Below are 25451 nucleotides of genomic sequence, written 5' to 3'. Positions count from 1 at the left end.
TGCCTGATACAACCTACAATTCTGTAGCCGGATTTTGCATTTAATTCTAAATCTCTCTCTAAACCTTCAGTTTTGCTTTTATTCACACTTTTTCCAAACTTTTGTATAATATTTCTAACAGATAATTTGATTGCATTTTGTAGTATTTAGAATTTGATTCTCTTTGGAAGTCAAATATGTACACATTTTGATACCTGTTCTCAAAGTGAAGAATTAATCAAAAATTTCTAGTTCATATACCTTTACATCATATGTGTTCCATATTATTGTGATAGAAATAATCCTATTTCCTCCAAAGGTTACTTTTTATTGTCTATTCTGCTCGATCATGCTTTTTACTTATGACAGTACTTATTCTGTTGTGTCAGTCAACACTGGAAAAAATCTATTTGATATAATGTTTACAAGTAATCAATCCTGCCATAATTAGCAGGTTTTATTCCCTATTCCATATCCAGGCAGTTAAAATTTCCATAACAGTTCCCATCTGTAGTCAATTCTTTAATACAATTTCAGACATTTCTTCCTATATCCAAACACTGAAAAAAAAAAAGTGTTCCTCTAGGATTTAGTCATATGATTTCCTTTGTAAGGCCAGAATACACTACAACTTACTGTTTTGTCAGGATTAATTTTTATCAACTCAAACAAAATATCCTGAATACTGTTATGAAGTAATGAAAAAGTAGTTTATATATCTAGCCTGTTCAGTAAAATAAGTGCACAAATTTTATCCAGACTTCCTTGTAGTTTATGATCATAATATACCAGAATATGCCAACATCAAAGATGAGTGAAGATGGGCAGAAATAATGAAAAAAACCCCACCAATATAATATGCTAACTTATAACAGCCATTTGATTTTGTCATTTAAGTTATGACCATTCAAATATAGAATCATAGAATCATAGAATCATAGAATAGTTAGGGTTCGAAAGGACCTTAAGATCATCTAGTTCCAGGCCCCCAGCCATGGGCAGGGACACCTCACACTAAACCATGTCACCTAAGGCTCTGTCCAACCTGACCTTGAACACCACCAGGGATGGAGCAAGAAGAATTAGAGATGTGTGCATGTCTACAGGGGTATGATATAATAGGCATCACAGAAACACGATATGTGTTATAAATATCATCATGATATTTAAATATGTCATAAATATCATCATGATATATAAATATCTTTAACAAGGAGTGAGTTAGAATAGGTTAAAGTTTACAAAATCTATTTAGACAGTATTTTTGAGGGTCAGGGCTTTGGTATTTTACCAATTGGGAACCCACTTCAAGTAGATGTAAACAACTTCATAGATTTTTCTGCATTCATATGCTTAAGTCATTTTACCAGAAGACTTGAACTTGAATGAAAGTAGTGCATGAAAGTTGCTTCATTGTAAATGAAACCAGAAGATGTGTATTAAAGAAAGAAATGAGCTAAGATTTAGACTGTAAGAACAAGTATTTTCTATGAAGCAGATACTTGAGAATAGTTAGGCTAATATTTATGCTATCAAATAATCACAGTTTCAAAATCAAACAAAAAACGTTCCACACAAACAAAAGAAAGAAGTCTTCTGCAGAGTATTTAAAAGATAAAAACATTAATCTTCAAGTTTTAAAGAGAGAAATTATTCTACTTTAGTGCTTAAATCAAAACAGAGACATAAAGCAGAGATGTGCTTTTAAAAACTTTTTGCTGTTGAGAAAAAACTCAACATGAGAAACATTGAAAAGAGAGTGTAGCACAGAGGAGTGGTAACCAGTCACGTCTACATTCAGATCACAGAGAACACCATTAATTTTCAATGCATTGGGTAGTGCAGAGAAAGAACATGCAAATAAGCAGCTACCAAGGCAGGTAATATAGTGCCTGCCCTGTGCTTTGCCCTGAAGCACCAAATAGTACAGCCACATCTTTAGTCACAAGACTGACTAACGCAAGTTATTAAGGTCCCTAAAAATAAGCACAAATGGAATAATCAAAACATCTAAATATTCATTTCCCATTGAACTAGTGTGTTTACATTTTTACCCTTTAACACATTTTACCCTCAGCTTAAATAAGCAAGTCCTTCAGTTTACGGAGTGGGAACTGCCAGATCCCTTTAAACAAAGACTGGGACAATAGTAAGAAAACAAGCAAATCCACTTAAAGCTGAAAAAAATTATTTGAACAAGAGTTCTAACTCAATCCCTCTGGTATCTGACCCATTGTGAAGCAGGAATGTATTAACACAAACAGTGGATTCTGAATTCTGGAAATGAAAATGCTAACCTTATCCTTACCATACCAGATGCTATGGAACCATCCCTAAGCAAGACTAGCATTAGTCAAACATAATGTTACTCAGTAAGAAGTGGCGTTTAGCAGTCAAACTTCCCAGACTGCTTAAGCTCTTGGCTTAAGAAAAGAGGATAGGGAAGAGGAAGAAGCAGTTAATCCTCCATGAAGAAATCCCATCTGGCAATTTCTGGGAAAACAGATCTGGCAGGAAAAGTACAGTTTCGAGATATATTTCTCCAAGGTCGTCACCTTTTGTCATAAATGCTGTAGACAAACAATAAGTTTGTGTGTCTTATGAAAAGCAGCTATTACTGTAAGAAGTACCTCCTCCCGAAAACTATTAGGTGGTACAAAATAGGTGTTCAGTGCATAAGACATAACACATGAAGTCCCATTAGCAAAACTCAGTTGCTGTAATTGCTTTCTCTATCCTTTCGAGACTAGAAATTCAACAAGAAAGAATATGTGTGAACGTCATTTTGGTTTGAAGAGCATGCTTTCTGTGTAGCTTCAACATGTTGGGCTTCTGAGACTATGTCTCTAACAGCAAATTGAACAATTGTGGGCACAAACATGTAGGCATGTAATGGTCTTTGCTGTGATATTGTTAATGTGGAGCACAGTAACAGTGAGTTATTAGAAGAGTCTCTGGCATGCTGAATGGCAGACATGGTACTCCCCAGTAAATACTTCACACAATTCAGAAATTAATGTGGGTCAGTGATTACTAACTGTGAATATTGACAGTACCATGGAACTGGCATACTCCTAGGTTGGTCCTTTAGCACTATTCTAGGAGATGCCTGTCTCCACAAGCACCTAAATGCTCTCAAGTCATGACCAAACACATTCTTGTATGATCCTATAAAATTTCCATTCCTGAAAGCTGTAAAGAATCCTTATTTTTATGTGGCTTAAGAATACCAGAGGTGTCTGTGGAGGAGGAACACAGAAAATCAATGTGGCACAGAGAAAAGGCCCACCAGAAGAGGCAGGTCTACACTGTTGACTTACAAAACAGCAGGTCAGTAACATTTTGATTCAGATACACATTTCAAGCCATTATAATTAAAGGCTGAAAATTAAAAATAGCTTAATGGATGATTGTTGCAGGTCATGCTGATTAAATAAGTTTAAAACCAAATAGTAAACAAACAATATTTGCATAGATTTAGAAAAAGTTGTCTTATTGACAATGCTGTACAAAGATTAGATACAGCTTCAGCAGAAATTAAGAATAGATCCAAAACGATTCTTTTCTAAAAGCTAAATTTACCTCTGAAAGGATGTGTTTCTTTTCATTCTTCACATTAAAGAGAGTGTGTTGAACTTACAATTACATAATTTGCCTATTTCAAATTCTTTCCAAGGAAGATGAGAATCAAAACAGAGGAGCTGGAATATGAGCATGGAGGGTGTCCTGGGTTCAGGACAGATGGAGAGAATAATATTACTAGGAGAAAAACGCAAAAAAAAAAACACCTTAAGTTTTTGCATCCACTTGGTGGAGGCAGCTTCCTCAGGAGGAAAAACCCCCTCAAACTAGAAGAGGCCCCTTACCCTTCAATAAATCTAAGAATAACGAAGGCTTCCAAAGAAGTCACTGAATAGCAGGGACCAACACCTAATGCAAAAATATACAATCTTTCTCAGAGTGAGAATACCAGTTTCATTTCTCCCTCTTAGACTCTGCTTGGCTTGGACATTGCACAGCTAGCTAGTCCAAACTTGGCCTTTTGGAAAATGCTGTGTTTGTACTACAGATAAGCTGAGTATGAAACTCAGTGTTCCAAGATTCCAAGGAAGCAAAGGCTGAGCTTTTATTTCTTTTGTTTCTTGTAACAACACTCTTTTCATATAAACAAATGAATAAGTGATACTGCAAGCACAGAAATAAAAAAGAAAATCCCATTTCACCTTCATCTGTATTGTCATATTTCAAGGTTCAAATCTTCCATCATATTAATTGAGTAGAAAGGGAGTCACAAAGGTTATTGACAGAGGAATATATAAGATGAAATCAATTAACCACAAAGCTATGACTACATTTGTCTCTTTTATTTTCTCCAGAACGACTGCACAATAAGATCAGAGGCCGAATGTCTCAGAACCACCATATTGGCATAGTAATTTCTGGTAAGGTAACATAACAATGATTTATTGATTTTTAATGAATGATTCCACCAAGGTCTATCAGTCAGTGACATATGCAGCACAGGCTCATTTCTTTATGGAGACTGTAGATTCTGTGGATTTTTGGTGATGAAGATATGCTTCCTCACCGTCAATAGACAATATTCCACACTGAGATACCAAGTTCAGCCAGGAGGAATTCTGCATTCTGCCTGAGTAAATTTGCTACAGATTGATAAGAATAAAAGAAACAAAAGGGAGGTGGGGAGGTGGGAGGGAGGAGACGGATGACACATGTGTGTGTCTTATTTTTAAAAAACACAGAGACTACCTCTGTTATTTCATCTGGAAACCCCAGACTCAATGCCAGTAGCTTATGGTAATTCGAGTAGTAGGAATTGTTCTGAGAACACTGGTTTTGTACACCGCTCCAAAGACTACCAATTACTCTGCCGATTTTAGAAAGTAAAATCATGCTGAAGGACACACATTGAGAAACCACTTTCTGATACATCAGCACCTGTAGGTACAAAAAGCAAACCCTGAAGACATCAACATAAAATAAAAGGAATTTCAGCATTTCAGATATTGAAAAAGGATTGCAAACTGAAAGCAATGCCTCCACAATCATATTCTTCCTGTTATAGATGTGAAAATAGTAACAAATATGGAGTTTATCAGTAGCCCAGAATAAGCTTGAAAGAAGCCAAATGGGAAAGGCTGAAGAGTAAGCAAGGAAAGCAAAACTTAAAAAGCAGTTGTTTCCTAGCCTAAGTCAGCACAAAACCTTCCAGTTCCTGTGGAAACTCTCCTATTTGAATGCTGTGTCAAATTTCATCATCATGAAAAAAGCAGCTGTCACATCGGCTAATGGTTTCTAAGTAATGAGGCTATAGAAATCACAGTACTATCACAGCAGCCTTGATTTGGTGCAGTATGGAAAAGGAAAGTTCTGTTCACATGCAGCCTTATAGTAATTTCAGAGTATGGTTGCAGAATTAATGTCCTCCAACTTTCACCTATTTTTCAGCTAAACCAACTCCAGACTAAGCTGTCAGTTTTTACATGCTGCACCTGGTTCCCCAGCATTCTTCAAAAGCAGAGTTAGTTATAAAAGGGCATAATCTTCTAATGTAGTAGTTTATAAAATACATAATGTAAATAACTATGCTACATGTCAAAATGGATAATACGAAAACTTGACAAATTAATATGACTAAATTACCTTCTCATGTTTAATTAGTTGAGACTCTTACATCAACAGTCAAGTCTGATAATTTTCCTTATAAATACTAACTTGTGCCCAAGCTAAATAAACATATTAAACAATCTGAAGCAATAATGATGAAGAACTAACACATCATACTTAGTCACTAATTCTGTTCTTGGTATGCAGTATCCAGTTTCTGCACTAAACACCATGTGAGTGAATTCTGTGAAGCAGAAGGACCTTTATTTTGCTGAACTGTTGAATTTCTAGTTGTGGCTTTTCCCCAAAGATTTGCTAACATATACTGCAGCATTACAGCATCGATTTTGTACATTCAGGATTCTGATACTGTGATACTAGGAAACATTTCCCATTAAAACAGATGCAAAGAAGAAAAATCCAAAGCTCACATTACTCTCTGAAGAAGTGTCATTGAATCTAATGGAATTTAAGATAAGTTTGAAAATGTAACATGTACACCACAGAGGTGATTTATATCAAGGTTTCTTATTTAAGTAAAAACTACAGTTGTATGCTTAATCTCCAAAAGGCTTGTAAAGTAATTAAAAAATGCCATTGTCTTAGAAGGCATTTTGCAAATCCTCATCCTTTCTCTAGGCTGGAATTGCAAATGGTTTTATAATGAAAAAGAGTGTCAAGAAACACAAAAATCCAATTAACACACAGCTGGTGAAAGTCCTTGTTAATTCTATTTGTTAAACAGTTCTCTTCCCTGAAAACTACTGGTTTTCTAACGGTGGAGGGTTTTCATGCTTTTGTAAAAGGAAAGCAAGCTTTAATCAGGAAATCTCCATATTCTGTCCTTAAAGGATGTAATTTTCACTATTTATTTCCATACAACAAAACCTTTCCTGAGATGACTAAGCTTACACTTCTTCCCACTACACCTAGTTTTTAAGTTTGGCTACACACATTGAAACACCTATACAAGATTTTAGCCTAAGCACCTCCTGCAAGAGCATCACCAAGTTAAAATTCACCATCAGAACTTCATATTTTAATCTGTTTGATATCTAGTGCAACTACCCACATTTAAAGACTAAGTCCTGATAACTACTTATTGTTTGACTCCACATAAGATTTGTCATTTTTTAACTGAAATTAAAGTTTCAAGAAGGAATAATCAACAAAGGAGCTTTAAATTCAAGACATAGTGTGTCTGTGGTATACTGATGCTGTGCAACTATTATTTACTGGAGAGTGTTTTAAGAATTAACTGGCATTCAAATCAACATACATTCTATCCCCACATTGTGCTGCAGCTACCCAAAGCTGACACAGAGGAATGCAGACTGAGGTCCAAGGTTTCTTAAACAAGCAGCCTCGGAGCCAGTGCTGGTGTGTGCACAGAGGGGAAACAAAGATCTTTGTGCAGAGGATGTAGGAAGGCAGCTAGGATGGCTAAGGCCTCCTTAGAATTAAATCTGGCAGGAGAGGTCAAGGACAGCAGAAAGAGCTTTTTCAAATACGTGGCTGATAAAACTAACACCAGAGGCAAGGTTGGCCCACTGGTGAACGGGATGGGTGCCCTGGTGACAGAAGATACAGAGATGGCAGAGTTATTGAATGCCTTCTTTGTCTCTGTCTACTCTGCCGGAGGCAGTCCTGAAGAGCCCTGTACCCCTGTGACCTCAGATGAAGTCAGGTCAACGGAGCAGTTTGCCTTAGTCGATGAGGAATGGGTTAGGGACCAGTTGAGCAATCTGGACATCCATAAATCCATGGGTCCAGATGGGAAGCACCCGCGGGTGCTGAGGGAACTGGCGGAAGTCATTGCTAGACCACTCTCCATCATCTTTACCAAGTCTTGGGAAACGGGAGAGGTGCCTGAGGGCTGGAGGAAAGCAAATGTCACTCCAGTCTTCAAAAAGGGCAAGAAGGAGGACCCGGGTAACTATAGACCGGTCAGCCTCACCTCCATCCCTGGGAAAGTGATGGAACACCTTATGCTTGGTGCCATCTTAAGGCATATCAAGGATAAGAGGGTTATGAGGGGCAGTCAACATGGCTTTACCAAGGGGAAGTCATGCTTGACCAACCTCTAGCCTTTTATGAGGAAATAACACAGTGGATGGATGATGGCAGAGCGGTGGATGTGGTCTGCCTTGACTTCAGCAAAGCATTTGACACAGTCTCCCACAGCATCCTCATAGCTAAACTGAGGAAGTGTGGTCTGGATGATCAGGCAGTGAGGTGGACTGCGAACTGGCTGAAGGAGAGAAGCCAGAGAGTTGTAGTCTATGGAGCGGAGTCTAGTTGGAGGCCTGTATCTAGTGGAGTGCCTCAAGGGTCAGTATTGGGACCAGTATTATTTAATATATTCATCAACGATTTAGATGAGGGAATTGAGTGTACTGTCAGCAAGTTTGCTGATGACACTAAGCTGGGAGGAGTGGCTGACACGCCAGAAGGCTGTGCTGCCATCCAGCGAGACCTGGACAGGCTGGAGAGTTGGGCAGGGAGTAACTTGATGAAATATAACAAGGGAAAGTGTAGAGTCCTGCATCTGGGCAGGAACAACCCCAGGTTCCAGTATAGGTTGGGGAACGACCTGTTAGAGAGTAGTGTAGGGGAGAGGGACCTGGGGGTCCTAGTGGATGGCAGAATGACCATGAGCCAACACTGTGCCCTTGTGGCCAAGAAGCCCAATGGCATCCTGGGGTGTATTAGAAGGGGGGTGGTTAGTAGGTCGAGAGAGGTCCTCCTTCCCCTCTACTCTGCCCTGGTGAGACCGCATCTGGAATATTGTGTCCAGTTCTGGGCCCCTCAGTTCAAGAAGGACAGGGACCTGCTGGAGAGAGTCCAGCGCAGGGCAACTAAGATGATTAAGGGAGTGGAGCATCTCCCTTATGAGGAAAGGCTGAGGGAGCTGGGTCTCTATAGTTTGGAGAAGAGGAGACTGAGGGGTGACCTTATTAGTGTATATAAATATATAAAGGGAGAGTGTCACGAGGATGGAGCCAGGCTCTTCTCAGTGGCAAACAATGATAGGACAAGGGGTAATGGGTACAAACTGGAACACAAGAGGTTCCACTTAAACTTGAGAAGAAACTTCTTCTCAGTGAGGGTGACGGAACACTGGAACATGCTGCCCAGGGGGGTTGTGGAGTCTCCTTCTCTGGAGACATTCAAAACCCGCCTGGACACATTCCTGTGTAACCTTCTCTAGGTGTTCGTGCTCCGGCAGGGGGGTTGGAGTAGGTGATCTTTTGAGGTCCCTTCCAATCTCTAGCATACTGTGATACTTAAGACAGCACTGGGTACTACGCTGTGGTGTTAGCAATGTACTGCCTAAGAGAGCTACTCACACAGCAGCAAATTCAGGAGCCAGGGCTTCTCCCACAACATGCAAATATCAATAGGAGTTATTTGTACTCCTGCTTGGAGTCTCAGCCCATTAGAGAATTCTTGTAAAGCTATAAAATGTAATTCATACTGTAATGGCAAAAGGAAAATATGTGACTATAGTAGGATTCCACTTTTGGGAACAAAACAATGAGCTTGAGTCTAAACACTCAAACCCTTGATTTGTTATAAACAGTTCTTTTAAAACATGCTTGGATTTCTTAAGAGAACTCTGTGCAGTACCTTTTATTCCCATCTGATCACCATCTTCAGAGTGAGGAATGAAATTAAGAGCTGATTTGGACTCTGGGAGCTTTGTTAAAGAATAGAGGAAAGGAGTTGTCTTGTTGGTAGTTGCTTTGTATGGAAAATATTCTACTGGATTGAAAGTCTTTAAAAACTTTACAGCCTACTATCAGGTTAATGACAGTTATTTAAAGTTTTTAAACATTATTTGGATCATGTTTCCTAGTATTAATTGTATCTCTAATGAAAGGAAATTTCTGGTCAGGGCACTATTCAAGTCTGACAGCAAGTAGCTGCTCTAGCCTGTTGTAAATATTCCAATACTTTACTAACAAAAGCTGGTATTGCAGAACAACCCTGAATAACCTTTGCTAATTAAACTACAAGATGGTGTGTTCTTTCATGTGTTCAAACAGCATATTTAGGGCTTTTTCTCCTGCTTCAGAAAAAAAAAAAGATGACAAAAGAACTTTTGCCCTGCTCAGCAGCAGGGACTTAGTCCCACGACATCGTCAAACTTGTGGCATTATCATAGAATCAACTAGTTTGGAAAAGACCTTTAAGATTGTCAAGTCCAACCGTTACCCCAGCACTGCCAAGTCCATCACTAAACCACGTCACTGAGGGCCTCATATACACAGAGCTATTTGTGGAGGACAGTTTGAACAAAGCTAAGAAGCCAATGCGAAATGTGTGGTAGTTTCATCTGGGTTTTTATACCCGTTATTTTTAAATCTTAAAAGCAGAGAGGGAACATTCGGGCACATGATTCTGTTCTACGTGCTGTTACATATCTGAAGCCTGGATCTCACCCACATCTTTTTTTCAGTCGCACATGGCATGCACAGCAGTGAACAAAGGAGTGCTGAGTGCTTGCCTTCCCAATCTGTTCATATGTATATATGCACTGTGAGTTGTTCCAGGGTTTAGCAAGATCTCAAATCACCACATAAATGCTTCAAAAAAGCATGCTGCCATGAGCTTGGCACATCCAAGAGATTCCTTGGTTCTCTACCTTATCTTTTCAGGAGAAACAGCTAAAGCATTTTTTCACTCTAAGCTGTTAGTTACAAATTCATTTCTGCAGATCTATTGACAAGCACTACTCCAAACAAATCAACTTGGATGTCCAATTAAAAAAAAAAATCCAAAAAAACTTTCTTTGAAACTCATTTCAAGTTTTCCACCTCAATAGCTAAAGCTTTATTTATTTATTTATTTATTTATTTTAAACAGAAAGATTAATGCTTTAAGTATTGGGGGCTGGAGCACCTCGCATACAAAGGCTGAGAAAATTGGGGCTGTTCAGCCTGGAGAAGAGAAGCTCATAGCAGCCTTCCAGTAGCTGAAGGGCGCCTACAAGGATGCTGGAGAAGGACCCTTCATCAGGGACTGTAGTGATAGGACAAGGGGTTATGGGTTCAAACTGAAACAGGGGAGATTTAGGTTGGATATAAGGAAGAAATCCTTCCCTGTGAGGGTGGTGAGGCACTGGTACAGGTTGCCCAGAGAAGCTGTGACTGCCCCATCCCTGGCAGTGTTCAAGGCCAGGTTGGATGGGGCTTGGAGCAATCTGGTCTAGTGGAAGGTATCCCTGCCTGTGGCAGGGGGTTGGAACTGGATGAGCTTTAAAATCCCTTTCAACCCAAGCCATTCTATGATTCTGTGTTTTATTCTTGCAGAATTACATCCAGTAAGAATTATTAGGCATGTCAAATTAATAATACAATTAGAGAAAAATTGAAAAATATATTCACTATTTATCTTTTTAAAAACCTACAGCAGCTTTATATAATTTATGGCTAACCAGCTCCTTCACAGTCTTGGGCACATCAGTCAGAACTTATTTTTCCAGAAATGCTGAGTGGACCCATACTGTGCAAAATGAGAAGGAGCTTAAGCATTTGATTCTTTCAACTGAGGCTTCTCAAACTCCTCACATCTCATTTTACAACAAAACTGCCTAAATAATAACAGAGAATATTCCTTATTACTGCAGACATTCAAATTTACATATATGGTATACATCATATCAGATCTCGTTTAGTTATGACAACTTCATCCACAAAAAAATGCCTAGAAGTACCAGCTTCAAACTTCTCCTCCTTATTTTAGTTCTCTTATTTACAGAATGTATATCTTAAAAATACAATTTTGCAGATTTCTTTGAAAATGGAGAGATTAACAGTTTCTTCTTTCTTTCTTGAAAGAATCATAGAATCACAGAATGGTTGGGCTGGAAAGGACCTTAAGATCATCCAGTTCCAACCCCCCTGACATGGGCAGGGATGTCTCACACTAGACTATGTTACCCAAGACTCTGTCCAACCTGGCCTTGAACACTGCCAGGGATGTGCACTTCTCTGGGCAACCTGTTCCAGTGTTTCACCACCCTCACAGTAAAGAAAGTCTTTTTTATAACTAACCTGAAATTCCATTGTTTAAACCCATTCTGCCTTGTCCTATCACTACAGTCCATAACGAAAAGTCCCTCTCTGGCACTCCTATAGGCCCCTTTCAGATACTGGAAGGCTGCTATGAGGTCTCCACGCAGCCTTCGCTTCTCCAGGCTGAACAGCCCCAACTTTCTCAGCCTGTCTTCATACAGGAGGTGCTCCAGTCCCCTGATCATCCTCATGGCCCTCCTCTGGACTTGTTCCAACAGTTCCATGTCCTTCTTATGGACATGAGGACACCAGAACTGCACACAGTACTCCAAATGGGATCTCACGAGAGGACAGTAGAGGGGCAGGATCACCTCCTTCGACCTGATGGTCACTTCTTTTGATGCAGCCCAGAATACAGTTGGCTTTCTGGGCTGCAAGCACACACTGCTGGCTCACGTTAAGTTTGTCATCAATCAACACCCTCCAAGTCCTTCTCCGCAGGGCTGCTCTGAATCTCTTCTCTGCCCAACCTGTAGCCGTGCCTGGGATTGCTCCGACCCAGGTGTAGGACTTTGCACTTAACTTTGTTGGACTTCATGACATCGCCAATGGCCCACCTCTCAAGCATGTCAAGGTCCCTCTGGATGGCATTCCTTCCCTCCAGCGCATCAACCGAACCACACAGCTTGGTGTCAGCGGCAAACTTGCTGAGGGCGCACTCAATCCCACTGTCCATGTCACCAACAAAGATGTTGAACAAGACTGGTCCCAACACCGATCCCTGAGGGACACCACTTGTTACTGGTCTCCAGCCGGACATTGAGCCATTGACCACAACTCTTTGCGTGCGGCCATCCAGCCAGTTCTTTATCCACCGAGTGGTCCACCCATCAAATTGATGTCTCTCCAATTTAGAGACAAGGATGTTGTGTGGGACAGTGCCAAAGGCTTTGCACAAGTCCAGGTAGATGACATCAACTGCTCTGCCCCTGTCCATCAGTTCCATAGCTCCATCATAGAAGGCCAACAAATTGGTCAGGCAGGATTTCCCCTTAGTGAAGCCATGCTGGCTGTCACCAACCACCTCCTTGTTTTTCATGTGCCTTAGCATGCCTTCCAGGAGAATCTGCTCCAAGATTTTGCCTGGCACAGAGGTGAGACTGACTGGTCTGTAATTCCCTGGGTCATCCATTTTCCTCTTCTTGAAAATGGGGGTTATATTTCCCTTTTTCCACTCATCGGGAACTTCACCTGACTGCCATGATTTTTCAAATATGATGGCCAGTGGCTTAGCAACTTCATTCGCCAGCTCCTTCAGGACCCGCGGATGGATTTCATCAGGTCCCATGGACCTGTGCACGTTCGGGTTCTGAAGATGGTCTCGAACCAGATCCTCTCCTACAGTGGGCCTAGGGTCTTCATTCTCACAGTCCCTGCGTCCGCCTTCCAAGACTTGGGTGGCGTGGTCAGAGCACTCGCTGGTGAAGACTGAGGCAGAGAATTCATTGAGAATCTCAGCCATCTGAAATCCAGGGTAGCCAATTCTCCTGATAGCTTCTGGAGAGTGCCCACACTATCCCTAATCTGCCTTTTGTTTGCAACATACCTATAGAAGCCCCTTCCTGTCACCTTTAACATCCCTTGCCAGTTCTAACTGAGCCTTAGCTTTCCTGACCTGATCCCTAGCTTCCTGGACAATGTCCCTGTATTCTTCTCAGGCTGTTTGCCCTCACTTCCACCTCTTATAATCTTCATTTTTACTTCTGAGATTCCTCAGCAGTTCCTTATCCATCCATGGAGGCCTCCTGACCTTCTGCCACATTTCCTTCCAGTCAGGACACAACACTCCTGAGCTCAATTAAGATAGAAGAGTAAGATAGCAAAGGAAAGCATGAAAGAAATGGAAATAGTTAAAAATAATTAACATCAGTAGGATCATGCTGCTGACACCAGCAGAGAAAGTCACGAAGTGTCCTCCTAATGAGAAACAAGTCAGAGTATTAAAGGAGTGGGGTAAGAAAAGTTAAGGTACTTGAAGTACCCAAAAACTAAACAACTGGTTTTAAGAACTGAAAATGCATGTTTAAAGTGTGTTATGCTTGGGAATAGTCCTCACTCCACAAGTGAGAGTTCTAAAGGAACGAGTGAGAAAACAGATGCTAAAAATAAAAAATAGACATACAATATGAAGTGAAAAGTCAGAAGTGAAATGAAACAAAATCAGAATTGTTGATGGACAGATGAAAAAGTTACCTTTGTGCAAAGGTCAAGAAAAAAAAAGGTAGCAATTTGAGCAGAGAGGAAGACTTTTTCAAGTGCTCTACGCAGAGTGAATCAAAAGGGAGAGGAGAATATGTTCTGGTCATGAAGTATTATGACAGTAACAGACCTTTTGAACTTTGAAAAACATGAGCTACATAGAAAGAAGAGAATCACCATTGGTACCAAAATATGAATGCAAGGTTAGGAGGCAAATTCCTAATGTTAATTATGAAGGTTTAAAAGATGATCAGTTCTAGAAGGTCTTTTAGTTTTTTCCAGACTCATTTAAGCACGCTTTGCCCCAGTTTTCAGCTAGCTAAAAGCAGAGACTAAACTCTGCATTTGTGAAACTGAAAACCAATTTTTCTCAAGCTGAGTGCTATACCTCTTGCAAGACTTCAGTGCTTCTTAGGCAGGTCAAGTGGTAGGATGTCCTTGAGACAGCACTGGAAACATGGTCAGCAACATGCTTTCCTATTCTCCTTTCCTCTGAAATAGCAGATACTGATTGCTGCCAGAAGCAGGATACCAAACACAGTAGATTTTGACCTGGGCCAGTGTGGAAATTCCTGTAAGTCCTACGAAGGACAGAAAACATAACAGTTCCCTCCCAGAGTTCCCAACTCTGTGTGCTTTGTTTTTTCCAGATCAGAAGCATAGCAAATGGAGATCAAAATTACAACACTAGGAAACAAGGTTTTCTAAAAATAAATCATCACTTTTAATTCTGCTGCAACAGATACTATTAAGAGAAAGAGTAGAATATGCCAAAAATGCATTGTATCAAACTTTGTGAATTTTCAGGATGACAACGTCTATAAATGGAACTTCTATTTGAACTTCTTTGAATGGCCCTCGCTATTTCCTTCCTGAGCTAAGTGTACAAGCTAGTAGTATACCCTCTGTAAGAAGTGTATACAAAACTGCATTTTTCCAGAAATTAAGGAAAAAGATATAAAAACATCCTTCATTTGTTATATTATTTAGTTAAGTTAATCACAGAACAAGGCCAAATCACTCTCACAAATAAAATGTCAACATGTGGAAGAAGCTTCATTCAACTTAGTTTTGACCATCTTTGAGTTCTGAAGATTTATGTTCTCAGTTTTTTATAAACAAAAGTAAAAAGGGCACACAAATATACATCTCTTTAATCATGAATGACTCAGTCTTTTTTTTTTTTTTTTGACAGAAAGAAAATCTAACAGTGCTATCCCAGAATACACTTGCTATTTTTGCTACTATTTTATTTCTAAAATAACATTAAGTTTTGTTAACAGAAGTGAGCCATGACAATTGGCACCTCATACCAGGCATTCCTCAGAGCCACAATGAGCAGCCAACTCAAGCATCTAAGCAAAATTAGGGTTCTCCTTCCCTCATTCTTTGTTTTCTCAGAGACAACTTTCAGAGTCCATGCATTTTTCAAGACATTTTTAGGAAACCTGCAGATGAATCCAATTATATTCTTGACTGATGTAGATCAGAAAATGCCTTTCCAAAAGACTAGCCATAATCCAGTCTTTAGTCTGTTGAGGTGCCATTGAGTAAAACAAGACAGTTTGGCTTGGCAAGGCTCACAGGGCAAGAACCTCTATTCATTAATTGTTGTCTCTTTAAAGTAACACTAACAGAGCTTGCCTTAGTGAGGATCCTAGCAGAGAAAGCATGCAGACCTTGCGTGTCTTATCCTTTAGCAAAACAGACTCAGACTGTGAGAACCAGGAGCACAAATCTATGACATAGCAACATGAGATTTTGATGGTGGTTCATGAGATTTTGATGGTGGTTCACTTAAATAATTCATTAGTTCCCTTGTTCAGGTTCAGCAAAATGTTGTTGGGGTGAAGGAAAGGTTGAGTAAACAAATACCCCTTCAAAGGAGTTTTCCTTGAATATTTTATAATCTTTTCTTACAGAACTGACAACTTTTGAATGGAAAGAGTGTGAGAGCAGCTTTAGAGTGCCAAAATAAAAATGTTTGGAATATAAGGAATATTTGAAATATAAAAGGCAAAGATATACCAAGACAACATGAGAAAAAGCTTGTACTGGGGACTGACTCAAGTTCTTTTAGTAGCTTCATGGAATTCTGATAATTAGACATTTTTCAATGCCTAGGTAAGGAAAGCAGAAGTCAGTTTCAATGTCTTATTCACAGTCCCAGTGCCATGCACAGTATAGTTGATCTGTTATTCCTTACCACAGAAGGAAAAGAATGTGAGAAAACAAATAAATTAAAGACTAATTAAAGCTACTACCGGGAAAAAAAAAAAAACAAAAAACAAAACAAAACAAAACCACACCAAAAACCAAAACAAACAAAAACCAACCAACCAAACAAAAAAAACCCTTGCAGATAAATGCAAGATAAATTTCCAAAGAAAAAAAAAAAAAGCACAAGAACTTCTTTGTTTCAAAATATGCAAGAAAAAGGCACCATAGAAATTAGCTTGCACTTAAGGGCTCAAATAAGACTGATACAGTTTGTCTTCAACAGACATCAGCCTGTTTGTTCAAACCAAATTTATTAAACATTTTATTACCTTTCTTGTTAGCAACATTCTGAAATAATTAATATTAGTAGTGGACTAAACCATTAATTTACATATAGCACAATGCATTACAGAGCAGAATAGAAATATAGCAGCAGAATAAAGAAGGCTATTGCTTGCTTCAAAGATTTATGGTACATGATGTAATGTAGGATGCTGTTTCGAAGTGCTATCTATTTCATTTCGATACAGAAAAGAACATTGTATTTTAGAAATAGTAATCTTATATGTTCAATCAATTATTAAAGCATTAAAACAGAAACCCAAGGCTAATTCTCTTCATGAGAAGTATATAGAGAGGTTTGGCATAATCGTACTGGTCCAAGAGACAGTTGTATTTGGATCCAAGTGACTTCACTATGGTCTCCAAAGGCAGGAGCACAAAGATGATAAAGGTATAAATAATTACTAATACTTCTGCTTATACAAATACATAACTCCTACAGGTACCATCTCAATTTATTATTTTGCCAGCAAACCAGCACATTTTAGGATTGAGACTAATAGGCAGCCAAATTCTTTCTTACCATTTACTTTAGGAAAAACACACTTATCTCTTCCAGCACCACTCAAAACTCTTTCTATTTATAACATTCAGCTGCCTGCACAGATATCTCTGTGTATAATTCTCTCTTTCCCATGATGTCCCTTCCAAATATTGCTAAAATGGTGTTTTCAGGAAGTTTTGCTGACTTCTTTTTATAATCAGGTTAACTTAGGTCATACTAAAATACTGGTACAAATATCACAGACATATACAAAAGCTGTTAGAGTTTCTATACATTTTTGATGGCATAACAGAAACTCAAATATTATTAATACACACACAAAAAAACCCAATCAATGATAAACAATAGCTTATAAATCATATAATGGCATAATTTGTTTACTGATTATATGCGGTCTAGCCACAGAAGTCAGATCTTATACTGACGTCTGTGTTCAAATATGGAATACAGCTATTCTGCATTACCAGAGGAGCATCCTTTATTTACCTAAATTATTGATACATGGCCATCAGTCCACTCTACTTATGACACTTATGACCTTCAGACTTGCTCTTTTTAAGCATGTCGTTATAATAGCATGTAGAGACCTATCCTCAGACTTAAGTTTCTAAGAAACTTGTAATAATTCGGCAACCTCCCCATTCACACGGAGTCATTTTCCAACCTGTATTATACTAGAGACCTGCCTGTCAATTTATGCTCTTTATTCAAGAAGAGACTAAAGCACACAGACCTGCTTCTTCCGGCAACTAAGATAAAAGCTTTTAATTGCTGCATTCAGGCTTTGCAGGTCTAAGATATACTCTGCTAGATGAAGCAACACTTATTCCGATTTTTTGATCTTTGTTATCATGTCCCCATTGATCTATTTTCCAAGTATTGACTTCACTTCCCCTATCAGGGAAAGTTTCAGTAATATCTGCAAGGGCAGTATATTCTTTATGTAGGCATACTTCATATGCTACTAAAGGAATTTGAGAAAAAAAATCCACAATCATAAATCATTAGAGTGTCTTTACTCAGAGTTAGCTGACCTACACCCCTCTTGCATCAAAAGTAAATATCTCATTAGAGCAAGGAAGAGGACAGAAGAGAAATTATGCCTCTGGGGAAAATTAAATTTCTATATCCAGCTTCGTTTCCATTTCTTGTAGCCATGTAAAGATAGAAGCCAGGAACCCCAGGGGCAGAGGTGAATCCCTCAATATGGTAGGCCTCACCACAATCACTGAATTATTTATTAGCTACGGGCTTGTTTTGTGTATTGTTAATGAAATTTTGGTACAGAAGGTAGTGCCAAAGAGAGATAAAGATTTTCAAGTGGTAGCTTATAGTACCATCTTGAGGCTGAAGAACAAAAAGACTGACCCTTGCCCATACCAACGTCTCAGCTTGACTCAGGACAAATTACGTGAGTCCCAGTTTCCATCCACAGATTAACAGATACACCTTCTCCTTGCTTTCCCCCTCCACCTGCAATCACCACAAAAGATGCCTACTTAATTTTCAAAATCGTCAGCATTTTACTTATGATGATTTGGACATAGCAAAGTCTGCATCCAAGGGAAAATTAGAATTCAAGACAATGTTACCCATCAGAAATAATGAAATACTTTCTGCTGCATTGAAGTTAGGAGACTGATAACAACTTATATTTCTGCTCTACTGCAAAATTAATTATGTTTTTTTATAGCTTTCAATTAAGTATTGGTTTGACATAGCATAACAAGTAAAAGGTTTATTTCTGAATATTGATCTTCCTGACCCAAGTCTCAATTGCGTCTTGAAATGACAGAAAACTAACCTTTTGTTTTACAAGAGAATATAGAAGAGAAAGAAAGAAAAATAGCACCTAATCTTTGTGCAAAGGTGACTTTGCTAGATTTTTTTTTGCTTCAAGTAAACACAGTTTCAAAAATTGCTTTAGCGTAGGTGTTTCAAGTCCTGACTCTGCATTGCACTACAGCTTCCTACAGAGCTCACTGCAAGACAGGGACTTCTGTGGATTGCAACCATTACACTTAATTTCCTGTGGATTATGTCTGCTCCCTTCTTGTTTTTATTATCTAACCCTAGTGTAAGTAATTATGGAAAACTGGTGGTGTGGTACAGATTTACACACAAAGGTACAAGTTATTTCTTCAGTTCCCAGGATGCTGAGATGCAAGCATGATTGGAGCACTTCTCAAAATTGAAGTGAAGAGAAAAATTCATTTACTAATTAAACTATATTCTCAAGTTTGTAATTAAGAAACTTGGGTTTAGCAGATTTGCAGTAAGCAGAAATATTTTTATGTTTCAGAAATGATAGAAATATCTTCACTAAAGGGAGGTTCATGTAAGTCTTTGCAATCAAAGAAATTTGAAGTACAAGCTGTAGATAACTTCAGATTCCCACCCCTCACTGAAATGCCTGTTAAAGATTTCCATTAAAATAAAGGAAATGCTCTTATTTTTTAAGACAATGCTCCATGACTTTGCATTCTAGTTCCATCTGATGTCACAAAGCACACGATTTTACTCCTCTGCAAAGCAACACTCATGAAACTGTCTGTGCATCGCGAGTTTTTCAGAGGGGTAATGTAGCAGGCTGTTTAGAGGGGATGCTGGGAAAGACAAAAGCAAGCAACTCAGGGCTCATTCTGCTGCTGCCTCTCACATAACCAGCTTGGAAAGGAAAAGAGGGGCAGAAAGCTGTGCGGAAAATTGCTAGATTCTTGTCCTTTTTGTCATACTTGTTCTGGTGGCAAATGAGGACAAGTTTTGCTCATCCTGTCTTCTTAATCCCCACTCATTCTGATGTCTCAGAAGAGACTTTAGTTTGCGTTGGTGAAACTCAACCAACAACCCCCCTGCTCTTCTGACTCCTAAAGACTCTTCTGCCCCTCAAGCCATGCTAAAATAGAAAAATACAGGTTTTTTCCACCAATATATACATGCTTACTACACTGATGGTCTTGAAGACAAAATAGTAAACACTTGAAAGTATTTACTCATTACATCATCTTTACCCACTAACTCCTGCTTCCTTTTCCCTGAGTAACCCATAAGCCTGGCTGTGGTGTTTGTGCCACATGGATCAAAGCATTTTGTAAGAATGTGTCCTTCGATTTTTAACCCTTTTTAGTTGATCTAAGTTTAATGCTGCATTTTGTTCCTTTTATATCATCCCTGTGCTGGATGAGGGTTTCTAATATATAAATAGACCAGCAGTAAAAATAACTTCTGAAACATAGCAGCTATTACCTGGAAAATAACTTTCACATATCCCTGCCCCCCAAAAATCCTCAGTAAAAGAACCACAAAAAAGGCAGAAGGAGAAAAATTTGTTTCTCCAGCCCAGCACTATTCTACCAAAAGCCACAGCATCAAATCCATGTGATTTAATGCATGTCCCATTTCAGAAGTTTGAGTGGTGTACTCTGACTCCCGTCACCCCACTTACGCTAAGACCTTACTTAGGGCTCATGCATTGTTTTTTAAAATATATATTTGAGAGGTTTCTTCTTTACTGATTAAGTGTTACTGGGACAAAACCATCTTTAGGAACATATTAGAAAATTTAGGTGGAGAAATGTTTGAGTATCATTTTTCTTACTGTTGTAAAACAAGTTAGGAGATAGTACATGATTGTAGGCTGAACGCTTTCAACCATGTCCAGATTAAGACATGAGCAGAACAGCATATAACAGGGACAATAAAGTTTAAATCTGCACAAATATTTACAGCTGCAATACTGAGATTAGCTTTGTTTCCAGTGAGAAGTCTGAACAGCAGACACACCAGGCACTGAAGGAAATTCTACCGACCGTATCTTGGGCTGCATCAAAAGGAGCGTGACCAGCAGGTCGAAGGAGGTGATCCTGCCCCTCTACTCTGCTCTCGTGAGACCTCACTTGGAGTATTGTGTGCAGTTCTGGTGTCCTCCACATAAAAAGGACATGGAACTGTTGGAACAAGTCCAGACAAGGGCCATGAGGATGATCAGTGGACTGGAGCACCTCCCGTATGAGAAGAGAAGGCTGCATGGAGATCTCATAGCAGCCTTCCAGTATCTGAAGGGGGCCTATAAAGATGCTGAGGAGGGACTCTTCACTAGGGACTATAGTGATAAGACAAGGGGTTACGGGTTAAAACTCAAACAGGGGAAGTTTAGATTGGATATATGGAGGAATTTCTTTACTGTTAGGGTGGTGAGGCACTGGAATGGGTTGCCCAGGGAAGTTGTGAATGCTCCATCCCTGACGCTGTTCAAGGCCAGGTTGGACAGAGCCTTGGGTGACATGGTTTAGTGTGAGAAGTCCCTGCCCACGGTAGAGGTGTTGGAACTTGATGATCATAAGGTCTTTTCCAACCCAAACAATTCTATGATTCTATGATTCTAAGTGATAAATCCTAAAGGTTTCAGTAACACTCTACATGGAAAAAGTCTGTGTTCCATACACAGAATTTTAATTCTACAGCACTACTGTTCCAATTCTAGCGGTGTTACTCTCTGCAACATATTCTGACATATAATGGCCTCGAGCTGTGTCTGGGGAGATTTATACTGGATATTTCTTCACCAAGAGGGTGATCAGGTATTGGAACAGGCTGCCCATGGAAGTGGTGGAATCACCATCCCTAGATGTAGAGGAGGCCCTTAGTGACATGGTTTGGTGGTGGACTTAGCAGTCCTGGGATAAAGGTTGAACTCTACGATCTTAAAGGTCTTGTTCAACTTAGCTTCTATGAATCTATTCTATGAATCTTCAGATCCCAAATAAATAAGCCTTAGGATTTGTACTTGCATCAGAATTGAAAATTGAGTGATACACAGAAAGATAAGCTTATTTATGGCAACATTCTTTCTCATTTAACAAGAGATGTAGGGAAGCAATTTCACATTTACATCCTATTGCAATGGGTTTGGTTAAAGCAGGAACAAAATTGACATATGGTTAACACTTTCCTGCCCCAGCAACAATTCCATTTTACATTCTGAGAGTGGACTATTTCAGGACATCACTTTGTAAGAGTATTCACATTTCTGTATTTGCACTGTTAGATGTTATATTTAAAATTAACACATCAGTTCTACAAGAAGAAAAGTGTTTCTTAAGTGATAATCTGTCTATATTGAATTCTCTGCTTTATGTACAGAAAGTCATAGTACAAGCACAGCATTATAGATTTTAAACAGCCTCTCATAACAGACTACATGGACATGAGGTTGAATAGAAGGACATGTTCTTTGCTGCCATTTTTTTTTTTTTTTTGTAGGTTCACAACTAGCACTTATGTTTTCGTAGCTTATGTACTTTTTACTGTTGGTGATTTGAGTAATTTGAGGAGAATTCTTCAAATCCTCTAAATGAACCCATTGGAAATAGAAAGAAGCATTAAGCCTAAATGTAAGATTCCAAAGGTAGAGGGTGGAGTCCTGTGGGGCAAAGGATGCAACACGAGTAAACCTCGGTGCAGCACCTTGATGTAGGATGTTGATTTCATTGAAAATTTTCATACTGCTATTGCTATCTGAAAAATAAACAACCAACCAACCCTAAATTCTTAAAGCAAAATTTCAGTTACTTCCAATTGCTCAAAGCTTTAATTTTCCTGTCAAACAGCATTGTTGGGGAATAGTCTGCTCATGAAGAAATAGGGTCTATCATTACAGTATAACTTTGAGCTGCGTATGTTTAATAGCCATGACTGAGCAAGTAGAAGTTCCTTTCAAGAAGTGACGTGGATGCCAAAGAGGTCTGGTTTATACTGTTCCATTCAGACTTCAGCCAACCCAACACAACACTGGAAACTAGAAAGGGCTTGCTAATTTTAAACACTGGTAAAATACATATATCAAAGGATTTTAGAAGGCAAAATATGAGACTGCATTTGCTTTAATTCATCATTCATTAAAACCCCCAAAATACTAAACCTCAAAATGCTAAGACGATGTATCATCATTTATTTGCTTCTTCCCATGATGTAAAACCACAAACCAATAAGATCCTCAAACTCTGACAAAACATTGTCAAAGAGGCTTGCTAGCATTGTTCTTGCTTTAGGCATAATGAATTGCTTGCAACAAATACATGGAAATAGTAATTATTTTCAAAAGAAAATAATTATTTTTCCAAATGGAAGAATCCTAACAAGGAGATTTGATTTTTTTATTATCTCTTTCCTGCAGAACTCTGAAAGGGGTAGTTCCACAAACAATACGTTGCTCAAGCTGAAAGTTCATTTTACTCTTTATTCAACCAGGTAGGCTAGAACAGGTTACTTTGGTGTGTAGGGAACATAGCAAAGTTTATCACTTAGCACAGGCATCAACTTTTTAATGGAACTTCCTTGGGGTAGGAGAGGTTATTTTTAAAGTTATGTTCTAGGATCCCAGGGGAACAGACAGCCACCTGATTCCTGACCTTGCAAAAACCTGGTAACATACAAGACAAACTTTCAGGAGTGTTTCTCCTGAGAAAATTCTGCTTTACAAAATTGAGGGATGGCTTTACAGGAAGTAAAATCAGAAAGTTTGTATTACTGAAAGCACAAGTTATGTTTTTCTTGAAAAAGAATGAGTAGCATGACATCCCAACCATTTGGCTATTTAAATGTGTAAGAACTGATTTATAAGTAAAAAATGTTCCAAAAGTTTGTTACAGAGTTAAGAATATCAAAGCTTTATTTACACGTTCACCTACTTTAGCCAAGTGAAAGTTGCAGTTCAAAAACTGCAGGTTGGTTGTCCTGTCACAGGATAAAGTGTTACTTACACTCAGATATTCTCCATTAGTCTTGTCTGTGTTTTGTTCCAGAGATCATAAGCAAGTGAAAACATGATCAAAGACAAATTATCCCTTGGAGTTATGCAGGTCAAAATACATATGAAGTCCACAAGAAACCAGAGGAATCATTCTTGAAAGATGCTTCCTAAGTAAATGACCATCCAATACTTAAGAAGGTTTTAAGGGCATAACAGATGCCACTGATTAACTGCAGACGATTGTATATAACTATATCCCCTTGCTTATATTAGTCAATCCAAGGCAGCTACATGCTGTGTTCTCTATGACTATTAATTTTCAGAGAAATCAGAGTTCTTTGATGCTTATTTCATTGACATTGTGGGGACTTATTGTAGTTACATGTAACACCTGCCAATGAATATGAACAATCCATGAACCATTCTGGTCATGAAAAAGTAATCTTATAGCATACACAGTTCCCTCTTTACAAGCCCTGATGTGGCTGAAAACTAACAGTGAAAAGCGAAGAGGACCCACAGTGTTAAGCACTAGAGAGCATACCTTATATTCACACTTTGCCAAGTCAAATATCAGAGCAGCTGCTGGGGTTTCTCTAACTTGCACAAAACCCATGTCATGTCCTATGGAAAGCTCATCTTCTAGGTAGTGCCAAGGTAACAGTCTCCTGGGCTCTTCTTCCAGCAGATCTCTACATCCAGAGTGCTCAGGAGACACTGATTTTTATCTGAACACACACGTTCTACCCTATTTCTACGGTAAAAAATACTTCATATAATGCATGCCTGTATGCGACAGCAATAAATCCTTTGTTTTCATTATTGGGTCTTAAAGTTTACTTGCAACATGTTACATGAGTAAATAGACACAGATTTAAGGAAATAGTTTACATAAATGCATGCTTACCAGCTGGTGCAGAATGTGAGCAGTGAAGTTGAAAAGCATGATAACCGGCACACAAATCACTGAATTTGCCTTCTTTAAAATCTGACTTGAAATCCTTTTTGCTCTCAATCTCATCTGAAGAAAGCTTATCCAGTTCAATTATCACAGCTGACATTGTAATACAGTCTTAGTACAAAAACAAAGTGGAAGAAAAGAAGCCACTTTAAGTTCAGCTTCCCCAAACTTGCAGTTTTGAGAAAAATCACCCCCCAAAATTTCCCCTAACTTATAATGTAGAAAAATTTTAAGTCAATGACTGAGAAACTGTATTTCCCTGAAGCTGTTCTTCCAGCTCGGTGGCATTTGCTAAATATTGCAGCTCATTTCTAAGGTAGAAAACTATTACTTTGAAAAGTTCTTCTGTTCTTGTAGTGACAGCAAGGCACCTCTGTGTAGCTGCTACAAAAATAACAAGGATAAGTGGAGACATCTGTATGTCTGCTAAGTTGTGGACTTACTAACTTTGTTTTAAGACTAACTCACATTGTTACCCACTGGTCCAGCTGGGAGGGGCTAAGCAATACCAATGGAAGCAAGCACATCCCTCACGCCAGCCCAGCAGAGCCTGGCAGCTGCATCATAGAAGTTACTTGTGCCACAGTTCTGTTTCCTCAGTGAACACTCGGATCTTTGTCTGGGATGTGTGCAGCAAGATAAATGACTACGAGCTACATTGTTCCTTGAAAACAAAGAATAGTTCTCAGTTTCTCTGTTTAGTATCTCAGAGTCTTGAATCTAAGAAGTTTCTTTTGAGGGAAAATGCTACTAGTAATATTGAGTAAAGTGGTTTAGGTTTTGAGC

At 38.9% G+C, this 25451-nt stretch overlaps 1 protein-coding gene across 1 annotated transcript in view; it reads right to left on the bottom strand.

Annotated features, from left to right (window-relative positions):
* The window catches only part of ANO3 (anoctamin 3), a gene marked incomplete at both ends in the record, with an annotated part of 217427 nt that extends 192662 nt beyond the window's left edge, over positions 1-24765 (bottom strand). Inside the window, one exon of the mRNA XM_080617104.1 lies at positions 24612-24765. Within this exon, the coding sequence (XP_080473230.1) occupies positions 24612-24765 (154 nt within the window). The remainder of the gene's footprint in view (positions 1-24611) is intronic.
* Between the last annotated feature and the right edge of the window lie 686 nt (positions 24766-25451).

Source organism: Psittacula echo, assembly GCF_963264785.1.
Source record: "Psittacula echo genome assembly, chromosome: 5".
Classification (NCBI taxonomy): domain Eukaryota; kingdom Metazoa; phylum Chordata; class Aves; order Psittaciformes; family Psittacidae; genus Psittacula; species Psittacula echo.
This window is presented reverse-complemented; position numbering and strand designations above follow the sequence as displayed.